This window comes from Sebastes fasciatus, chromosome 8 (genome assembly GCF_043250625.1).
Source record: "Sebastes fasciatus isolate fSebFas1 chromosome 8, fSebFas1.pri, whole genome shotgun sequence".
In the NCBI taxonomy this organism is placed as follows: domain Eukaryota; kingdom Metazoa; phylum Chordata; class Actinopteri; order Perciformes; family Sebastidae; genus Sebastes; species Sebastes fasciatus.
Window position 1 is genome coordinate 17845327 of NC_133802.1, and position 11146 is coordinate 17856472.

At 38.5% G+C, this 11146-nt stretch overlaps 1 protein-coding gene across 8 annotated transcripts; it reads left to right on the forward strand.

The window, feature by feature from the left end:
- Positions 1-323: 323 nt before the first annotated feature.
- rbm39b (RNA binding motif protein 39b) lies at positions 324-11146 on the forward strand. 8 transcript variants are annotated; one of them, XM_074644018.1, is made up of 19 exons: positions 354-565; positions 2438-2495; positions 2673-2748; positions 3187-3254; positions 3628-3778; positions 4096-4145; positions 4270-4461; positions 5592-5645; positions 5798-5839; positions 5954-6071; positions 6163-6315; positions 6496-6633; positions 6733-6798; positions 6881-7085; positions 8463-8552; positions 8643-8733; positions 10100-10205; positions 10392-10470; positions 10581-11146. In XM_074644018.1, exons 10-19 carry the CDS (start codon positions 6009-6011, stop codon positions 10679-10681), a joined length of 1092 nt encoding a protein of 363 aa, XP_074500119.1. In that variant the 5' UTR covers positions 354-565; positions 2438-2495; positions 2673-2748; positions 3187-3254; positions 3628-3778; positions 4096-4145; positions 4270-4461; positions 5592-5645; positions 5798-5839; positions 5954-6008; the 3' UTR covers positions 10682-11146. The 8 variants fall into 8 exon arrangements, with proteins under 8 accessions (XP_074500118.1, XP_074500112.1, XP_074500113.1 ...); XM_074644016.1 differs by having other exon boundaries at positions 482-565; positions 3153-3254; positions 3628-4145; XM_074644017.1 differs by lacking the exons at positions 3187-3254; positions 3628-3778 and having other exon boundaries at positions 324-565.

Genomic DNA, 11146 nt, shown 5'->3' on the forward strand with positions numbered 1-11146 from the left:
TTTTCTCTTTGGCCCTCACTGCATTAGACTTATATACTATATACTATAAACTGTGTTACCTTCATAACAATGCTGATGTTTTGCGGCTCGAGACAGATTTTTTATTTTATTTTTTGCCTTAAATGCCTGTTTCGATACTAAAGGTTGCTGACCCCTGAACTAAAGTACTCTAACATAATGATACTGTGTAGTTTCCCTGTGGGGGTGGAGAGAGAAAGACAGGAGACCTCAGTTTCAGGCATATCGTGGTGTAGTACCGTGTGTCTCCAGCAGGTGGCGGTAAAGCGCCACTAAACACTACCGCTGCCTCACAACCTCCGAGCAGAGAAGAAGACTCCGAAGCAGAAGAAGGAAGCGGAGCGTTGATCAGCAGGCCGCGACCCGCCACCACCACGGAGACAGTTTAGTCTCTCACAGAACAAAAAGGTTACATAACTACGACAACTGCGAGCTCATCTTCTCTGTGTGTGATCTACAGAGACGCAGACGTCGAGACGAGTCTCTTCAGCATCACACTGCCCGTGATATTTTGACTTTGGCTCCTCATTTCATCAGATATCAGACGGTAAAGCATCAATGTTTGCTAACGGAGCTAACGGAGCTGGCTCGCTGCCGCGGAAACGCCGTGAACTTGTTTATGTTGTTAACGTTACTACTGTGGACATCTAGGAGCTACGATGCTTCAGATGGGTTCTTACTGATGTAGTTTAACATGTTTATCAACGTTGATAGAAGCAGTGCAGTCAAACGCAGTGGTTAATTAGTAATAAGGGTCATTGGAGATGTTAGCTTCTCCAGGTGGCTGGTTAGCGTTAGCTTCCTGTTGAGTGCAACGCGTGTTTATCTTTTCTATTGCTATTAACATGTGTTTGAGAGCTTGAGAGTGGTATAGTAAGTCAGCTATATTTACGTTAATCTATAACCAAGATTAAATGTGAAATTGAGACACATTTTAAGGAAGTTCAGGTGAACTATACGTCTGCTATCTAACTGGTATTTATAGCAAACGTGAGTCTAGCGTTCATCCACTGGGTCTACATCTTATTTATGTTTTTGCACAAAATCCAGTCAATAAAAAGAAACAACAAATGTGTCAGAAGAGGTCAAGAAGCCACAGGCTTTATACAGACTGGAGAAAAAAATAAACAATAACAAGAAAGATCTAAACTAACATAATAAAAAAAAATACAACAACAAGAAGTACACAAAATGTGCAGAAAAAACCTAACCAAACAGTGGAAAACAATCCAATAAAAACAATGAAATGCATACAAAAAACAGCAAATATATCAAAAGATAATTAGACATCATTAATATATAAAACTTCATAAAATCCAGTCGTTGAAAAAAACAAATGTGTCAGGAGAGGTCAAGAAGCCTTACAGGCAACCCCAGGAGAAAAATAAACAATAACAAAAAAAGATCTAAACTAACATAATTTTTGAAATAAAACAAAAGTTAAACAACAACAAGAAGTACACAATGTGTAACCAAACAGTGGAAAACAATCCAATAAAAAACAATGAAATACATACTAAAAAACAGTACAGAAAATAAAATAAAATATATCTAAACGTAAAGATAATTAGACATCATTAATTAAATGTGATGATAATTTCCTTTTAAAATGTTCTAAGGATAACGAGCTCTTGATAGCATGTATTTTGGTGTTCCATATTTGTACACCACAATATCTGAGGGAGTAAATTGACCAAAACAGTCATTGTTTACGGTTATAACTCCTCTGACTAACCTCCCAAACAACAAATCTGGCTCAATTATAAGGTGATGTGAAAGCTGATTAACAAATAAGACATTTCTGTTGGTCAAACCTTATTATGTAGCCGCATAAATCCTCAACCAGTCTTATCAATCTAAACTTTATTACAATCATCATATACAAACATGAAATTTAACCTGTGCATTTAACCCATCCTAAGCATTTAGGAGCTGCTTTAAACTGGTAAACGCTATAATGAAGATCCAAGACTCCTCTACTTTTTGTTTTTTTGTTTTTTACATTTAAACTTTGATATTGCAATATATTGTTATTCATAGTTTTTTATTTGTTTGGTTTTTATTTACACGACAAACATTAATTACTTCTTTATTTTCTTTCATTTACATGCATGTTCTTTTTAAATATTTATATATTGTAATTTGCTTAATGAATTATATATATGTTTTTGTTTTTATTTTGTTCTTTTTTTTATTTTTTATTTATTATTGAATTGGCGCTTTGGCAATATTGTTCACCTGACAGTCATGCCAATGAAGCAAATTGAATTGAACTGAAATTGAGAGTATCAGTGGTGGTAGCTGTAGTGGAAGAAAGCGTGTGCCAAACTGCTCCAAACCGCATTATCCAGTTTCTTGTTTTCACTCTCAGTAATTGTTTCCTGTTTTGTAAAGGTAATCGTTGTTTACTCTTCCACAGGATCATCATGGCTGATGATTTTGACGTCGAGGCCATGCTGGAGGCTCCATTCAGAAAGGTGGGTTGCAGATTACAGAGATATGAGGCCTGTTTCACTGTTATGATTTTACTCTGTTGAGTCCTTTTTATACATTTGCTACTGTGACAAAGTTTACTTGAATGTTGTGTGGTGTAATTGAGTATTTAAAACGCAATACAGAATTATAAATAAATCCACATCTATCTCTCTTTATAGACTTCCCTAATGATATCTCACCTCTACTCCCATGAATTCATCTTTGATTCCACTGTGAACTGTGAAAAAAAGGAAGGTAGTTATTGTGCATATACTGATGTACTGTGGTTCACCTTAGGACTAAAAGAGATTCAACCTAGAACAGCCAATCCCTATTCGGTTGCAACAAGGTGAATGCCAATGGTTGATAAGCCCATCTTTACCTGTCCAGCAAAGGAGGCAGTATTCAGATTTACAATCTGCATGCCATCACTGTTTCTGAATGTGTAGTCCTATATAATCAGTTTTAAACCCCAGTTCTGAAATGTCTTCTTATACTGTGTTGCTTTGACAAAAATGTTTCACTCTTGTCTCTTGAAGTAATTCAACTTTTAACCAATTTGTTTTTTTAGATAGAATCATGTATGAAGTTGTGTTTAGAAAAAATAATTTCCCCAAATGAATAAGGGATGAATTGTGTTTCTGTTTTGAATCCAATAGTTGTAGTATGACAACAGTATGCTTGAAAATGCAGATATTGCAGTTGTGGAGCTTCATTGCGCGAACACATGAGCCATGTCATGATTTTATGGCAAAATACAGGTGAATTGTTAATTTATCTTGCTAGTAAATATGAATACTGCCTCTTTGCCATAGTCAACTGTAATCTGAATCAGCATCTTGATTTTGCATGCTACACGATACCACAGATATTGATATATTACTAGAATGACTGTAAAATAGTAGTAACTTCTTTTCTAGCATCATTGTATTATATAGTGACTTACTTTTCAGTATTGAATAATTCCTTAAGTCAAAAGGTTGGAAATATTACTTATAATATCATGCAAACTAAAGATAATGGCAGTGTAACACGTGGCTGAATTGATGGATTTCTTTCTTTTATTTTTATTTATTCATTTATTTTTCTTGGGCGTCAATATTACTAAGAAGTGTGAATCCCTGTTTGCTTCAGGGCAAGATGTGTGACAGAGGTGGCATCGAGCTCTTACAGTCCAAGAACGAAAATGGGTGAAGATCACTGGACTGACACCAACCACACAGGATCTCTTTTAGTGGTCGTGGGCCATGCGTGGTCACATGATTAGGCACAAATAGTGGCATTGGTACGACCTATAAGACGGGGGGAATGGTGGAGATGATCTGACTTCTGCTTCCTGAACTTAGCTAATATGTTGGACACTCTCCCTTAACTTTGCTTTGTTGCATTAAGTACTGAGCAGCCTTGTAGAAAAACAGGAGTGGGATGGGAAGCTATTGGGGTGGTGGAAGGACACTGTCCATGACAGTAGGAAGTTTTGAAGTATTATTATTAATTGAATATATTCTGCATTTTCTCTTGTCCCACCCCATCCCCTTTACCTTGACGACTTGAAATGTTTCATCTACGTCCTCATGATGTTCTTCTATCAACCTTGCTTAGGATGAGATCAAGTCCTCTCATGCAAATGGACATGACGACCAAAACAAGAAGTAAGTCTTGATATATTATTTGGCATATTGGCGTTGTGGTTCTGAACTACATGAAGTTAATGAGTTCAATTAAAAAATGTTTTTTCACTTTGTACGATGATAGCAGTGTTGTAACGTGTTTCAGGAAAAGGAGGAGCCGGAGCAAGAGCCGAAGCCCCGGCTCTAGGAGGAGAAGGAGCAGGAGCAAAGACAAAAAGAAGGGTAAGAAGAGGAGCAAGAGCCGAGAAAGAAAACGTACCCGCAGCAGAGAGCGTCATCGCAGCAACTCCAGAAGCAAGGAGCGTTCTGGGCGGTACAGAGCACGCAAGAGCCCAGTGTATGTGACCTTTTATACTTAATGACTTGTACACCCTGTGTCCACTTTATTAGGTACACCTGTGCAATCTAATGCAATCCAATGCAACAGTCCTGCTATAACATCTGTCTCAACAAAGCTTATAGTGTTCCGTTTGGGCGAAATTGTCCGAAATGTGTAAATTCAATTGTATGTTTATTACTGAGGTAAACGTGGTGTGCTGGACTACATTATATTGAGGTGTTTAATATTTTTTTTGTCCTCCATATTCACATGGGGGCAGAATATTAGAAACTCCTCCCAATATAATGCAGTCCAGTACAACACCACCACTAACTACGGCCTCAGTGGTAAAACATTTAATTCATTTAACACCTCCTACGACAGTGTCAAGAACAATATAGGCATCATAAAAGTAGACTTAATAGCAAAACATTTGTATTAGATTGCATAAGATTGTATGTGTACCTAATAAAGTGGCAACTGAGCCAATAGCTAGTTTGTTTTTTGTATATTCGAACAAGAATCTAATATTGTCCTCAACTTTCTGCTTCGACGGGACACAATAATGTTCAGAAAATATTGAAATTAAATATTTGTGTTGGAAATATCAGGTAGTCAAACAGGTATGCAAAGTTCCAAACTTTGTCATCGGTATATTATGAGTTGTTCATAGGCCTTTTTCACAGCAGACATTTTGACTTGTGATAGTGGGAGTAGCACAACATTAACGACGGCTCTAATCAAGTTTCCCTGTGAGTCATGACGGTGTGACAATGAGCCAACATGCTTTAAACCAACATCCTGAAACTAAAGCAACTAAATAGAATTCAGCCATCATTCATGTTATTATTTACACTTGGGGTTTTTCCTACTGCGACGTGTGAAAATGTCTTCTGTGAAAAGTGCCTCTGTGTGGGAGAACCGGAGGCATTTCTCGATGCTGGAGCAGAAAATCACTTGTTTGCTGGTTTTTCCAGTAAGAGAACCGCAGTAGACGTCAGTGCAAACGTTGAACTACAAAGTTTGAATGCCCTCTTGTCATGTGTTGCTCACAGCACAGCATGAAACAAGCCAAAACAGGCCCCTGTATATTTTCTCATATACAGCATGTGCATCCAAAACCAAAGTAATTCTTCTTTATGTTTCAGCCGGAAACGTTCCAAAAGTCGGAGCCCCTTCAAAAAAGAGAAGAGTCCCATCAGGTGAGATGAATCTCCACATTACTGCTTTTTTTTCCCCTCAGGTCTGTCGGTACATTTCCTGATTTTGTTATAGCACCCTGAAATCCAGTGATTTTCTTCAAAATTCACTTTGAGGGTTTTACAGATCTTTTAAAAATGTGTTTTTATTCAAGAAACTCTGAGGATGCTATCGGGCCGTATAACAAAATCAGGGAGTAAGTCTATGATTTTTCCATAAGTATTTAAAAATTTCATCCATCATTTATTAAATCGTTTGAATGTTTGCAGAGGCATTCTTTTTTAACAGTGTTTTTCTCCCTTTTTTTAAGGCAACCAATTGACAATCTAACACCCGAGGAGCGGGATGCCCGCACAGTTTTCTGTATGCAGCTCGCTGCGAGAATCAGAGCTCGAGACCTGGAGGATTTCTTCTCCGCTGTTGGAAAAGTCTGTTTATTTTCAAGTTATTGTCACATATAATCCATCCAAGTCTGTGTGTATAACTGATCTCTTGAATCGTCGCCGTTTCCCTCTGTAGGTGAGAGATGTGAGAATGATCTCGGACAGAAACTCCAGGAGATCAAAGGGCATCGCATACATAGAGTTTGTGGAGGCTTCATCTGTACCTCTGGCTATTGGACTGACTGGCCAGAGGCTTTTAGGAGTGCCCATCATCGTCCAGGCCTCTCAGGTGCAGGTCTTGGATTTTTTTCTACCTGACGTGACAGAACATATTAACAGCAAATACCTCCTTATTAAACAGATTTTTCAAATGGAAACTGATTTAACCCAGATAACATTTGGATTTGGACAAATTATGTATTTCTACGTTGATATACCTGATTACATTGCTTTCCACATGTAATTACAGGCAGAGAAAAATAGAGCCGCAGCCGCTGCCAACAACCTACAGAAGGGCAGTTCAGGTCCAATGAGGCTGTACGTGGGCTCGCTGCACTTCAACATCACTGAAGAAATGCTTCGGGGGATCTTTGAGCCTTTTGGAAAGGTCCGGAACAAGTTTCTCATGTAAATCATCTTTATTTTGACTCGTTTTGTAGACGCATTCATGACGATCCTCCTGTATTGGTGTGTTTTGTTTCTAAAGATTGAGGGAATCCAGCTAATGATGGACAGTGAGACTGGACGATCCAAAGGATATGGCTTCATATCGGTAATTAAAGCATCTTCATATCATTGACAATGCTGTGGTGTTTGCAGCTGGTTTGAGTCTAACCTTTTTCTGTTTCTTAAAGTTTGCAGATGCAGAATGTGCAAAAAAGGCCTTGGAGCAGCTGAATGGGTTTGAGCTGGCGGGACGTCCGATGAAGGTGGGGCATGTTACAGAGCGCTCCGACTCATCGACAGCCAGCTCGTTCCTGGACAACGACGAACTGGAGAGGACTGGCATCGACCTCGGCACCACGGGGCGTCTACAGCTCATGGCTCGACTAGCAGAAGGTTTGTATCATGATTCACGGGGATACGATGCAATATATTGCAATACTATAAGCAAGGCGATACATTGCAATATATATTTTTTTATAGTATAATAGTTTTAGGAAAACTCATAGTATAAAGAATACACCCATTTTCATGAAATCATTAAAAAGTTTATTTTTTTACAGTCCTTATAACATTCAACATCATAGCACTACTTTTTACACTACTTTTAAACATAATATTGCGATACTCAAGTGTATCCATATTTTGTTACACCCCTAGTATCGACCGTACGGAGGCACAAACTTTACCCTTGAAAGAAATCAGAATCAGGTTTATTTCGCCAAGTATATACATACAAGGAATTTGACTCTGTTTTTTATGCAGCTCTCTCAATGTACTTACACAGAATAGAAATAACAGAACAGAGAATACAATAATATAAATAAAATAAAGATCAAATGTCTATATACAAGTCACGTGTTCGGGAATTGTAAACAATACAAATAGTGCAAAGAATGAAATACTGGATGGATATACAGTACATGGAGTAGATGATTGTGTACAGCATGTGTAGTACATTCCACAATTTTGAGAAATACAGGTGTCCACAGAGTCGTATAAGAAGATCAATACAAGGACTGTCTTTTTGTTTTTGAATGTCTTTGTGTTTCTAACTCGTAATCATTCAAGGTGTCAAATTATGGTGATATTATGGGTCTTAATTCAGTGCAGAACTCACCTACAGGGCTCCATCGTCTTTTCATAAAACATGTCCTTGATAAAGACTTGATAACCCAATAGTGTGCTGCAGTTTTGTCGACACGCCGCACCGTGGGATTTGTGACGTTCACCTGGCTTTAAATACTATAACCCCCAATCCTACCGCTGAATAGATTATTAAAAAGCTGAAATGATTTGCTTATTAACCGATTAGTCAATCGACAGCATAATATTCTTAGGTTCCAGCCTCTCAAATGGGAGAATTTGCTGCTTCTCTTAATCATATATCATAGTAAATATAATAAGTAAAACTAATACCTTTTGGGTTTTAGACAGCTTTATTTTGGGCTCTGGGAAGTTGTGATTGGCATTTTTTTCACTATTTTGATGTCCCATGTTGCAGCTTTACATTTTTATGGCTATATGTGTCAAAATGTTCCAACCAAGCGGCTAGTCGGACGCCCAACCCTGATTCTCTGCATGGTTAACAAGACAACGTATGAGTAATGAGGCGTTAATATTTATTTTTTCCATTTTTGACTGCTGGGACACAGAAAGGATATTGATCTTATCTAACTCTGCCTGTTTCCTAAATGTCACAACCTGTCAGTGGCACGAAGCAATCATAAGATTGAGTTTCTTAAATGAACACATTTCTCTCTCCGTCCACAGGAACTGGTCTGAAGATCCCTCCTGCTGCTCAGCAGGCTCTACAGATGACCGGGTCCATACCCTACGGAAACATTTCTGCTGGTCCACAATGTGAGGGTCTAGATGATGGAAAACATGACACAAACAAACGTTTATTTATTAGAAAATTTCTGTGACAAATGATTTTTCTCTTTGTTTCAGCTCAAAGTTCTCAAAGCCAAGCCTTGAATCTCCCATCACAGCCGCTGGCCACACACTGCCTTCAGCTGTCCAACTTGTTCAACCCACAATCGTAAGGATATTATCATTTGGATAGTTTCATTTTCTTTTTCAAGTTTGTCTTAAATCAACACTGACATGCCCGTATGGACACTGAAAGAGTTTTTGGTTCTCCATAATTGTTCCTCCTGTCCATAACTGGCTGAAGAGATCTTTTCCTAAAGCGACTCCAGTGTAAGTGATGGAGAACAAATTCCAACTGTAGATTGTTTTGAGTGAAAATGCATCACAAAGTTTAACCAAAGCGAATCTGAGGCTTTAAGCAGTCCGAGTAGAGCTAAATTCACACTACACAACTTTCAAAGTCGTCAGATCGCTGTGCTGTTCACACTACACAACTTGCTGTCTTGTAATCGGCAGTCTTGAAGTCGTTGTGGTTTTCACACTACATGACTGACCGGCGTCAGGGAGGCTCACACTACAAGATCTTTCGCCGGGAGGAATCCCTGATGAGGTCTCCAAACTACGTTTTGTCACAAAAACACACTCAAAGAAATACACGGTAAATGACGTGATACAATAGGCGAGACACATTGCTACTGGAACATTTATTTACAAAATAGCCTGTTTTCACTTTTTTTTTTGGTATTTATTCCTCTAGGTGCAAAAACAACTTTGCTCCGTGTTGTAAATGCAACGCATACAGTCAGTTCCTATCGTTACAGGCGACCCCTCCTCCGACAGGTTTCCCCTCAACCCGCTCTCATTGGCTGTAGCTTGTGGCTGGAGTCCCAGACAGGTCCAGATATTTATCATGCTAGATATCTGGAATGTGTCTGCGAGGCGTCTGTGAGCCTCTCGGTTCGCGTCTTTTGAAGAGTTCACACCTGACGCTCGAGCAGCGAGCCAATGGCGATTTGCCTCTGATCTGGGGCTATTGTCCGGGAGCTCCAAAAACTGACAGGGAGCGGAAAATCAGAGCTAAAGTTGTGTATCGTGAACTAGGCAGTAGACAAACCAAGTGGGTATTTTCCAAAGGTACAGTCAAAATGGTACAAAATTCCTACTTTGTTACGGACCTTCTGCTGCAGCTCAAAAAGAAAACAGTGGAAGCACAGAGGAAATTTTCTCATTAAAAACACTAACTTTATAAGATACCCACATTATTTGTCTATCACAAACGGCCGAGTCCTCATATTAGCTTCAGCCAAACTTTAACACAAAACAAGGACTGTAGATTTCGTCCCCACCTCTTGCATTTAAATTGCTGTAAGGGATTGTTTGCCAGTATGAACAGGAGGAACAATTACAGTAACCATTAACTTTCCCTGTCCATATGGACCAGTCAGTATTTTTTTAAATCCTCATTTCAGGAATACCAACAATAAGAAATTTTGAAGCCATTGTATTTTTTAACATTCCCAAACTTGTTTTTTCAGGGAAAACGATCCCACCTGGGCCATCGAGATCCAAGATGATGTTATTGAAGAGTGCAACAAACACGGAGGAATTGTTCACATTTATGTTGATAAGAACTCTGCTCAAGTAAGTTTAACACTTCAGGGTCTGTTCACCCAAATAAAACAAATTCCACTTATCCCAAGTGGGAAATACTATCCATGTTCCTGTTGATTCAGACTTCACTGTGGACAACATGGTAGAAAATAGTTTAAGAGGAAAACTGGATCCTGAGAGACATTTTTTGTAATCTTTTCTGTCTTTTTCCCGTAGGGTAATGTGTACGTGAAGTGTCCCTCAATACCAGCAGCGATGGCAACTGTAAATGCGCTTCATGGACGCTGGTTTGCAGGTATGCGATGATTCAATTTGGTTTTGAATCCTTAGAATATAACTGTAAAAAAAAAAAGAAATGGAGATATTTTTCCAGGTTTTAACCGTTTCTTGTTCTTTCTCTTCCAGGCAAAATGATAACCGCTGCTTACGTCCCCTTACCAACTTACCACAACCTTTTCCCTGATTCAGTGACAGCGAAGCAGCTTCTAATGCCGGTGCGTCGATAGTCTGAAACCTGCTTATTAAAGTCAGTGTAAATACATTTGTTTGCAGTCATGAAAGCGTCATTGAAACTGACGCATTGAAATTAGTTGGCTGTGTGTAATAAAAGTTGCCTCAAGTTCATGTGTTCACCATTGAATATTAGGCAGGGTTTTCTTTTTTTTTCTTTTTTTTTTGAGTTGCTTTTCAAATTTTTCGTGGGTTTGTGTTGTAAACTACCACTGAGAAGTAATCCGCAGTTATCTATTGGTCTGTATGTTTTTAAATATTCCTGTCTTATCTGCTTGTTTAAATCAACAGTTTTAGACTTAAAATAAATCGCAAAGAGTTACAAAACTGTGTTGGGTTAATAGGCCTTTAAATGCCAAAAGTATATCAATGTCAACAATAATCCTTTGTAACTTTTTACAGCCATAATTTCATTTTTTGTATGAAGGCTCCCAATAAACTTTGGCAAATTTGACAATTCA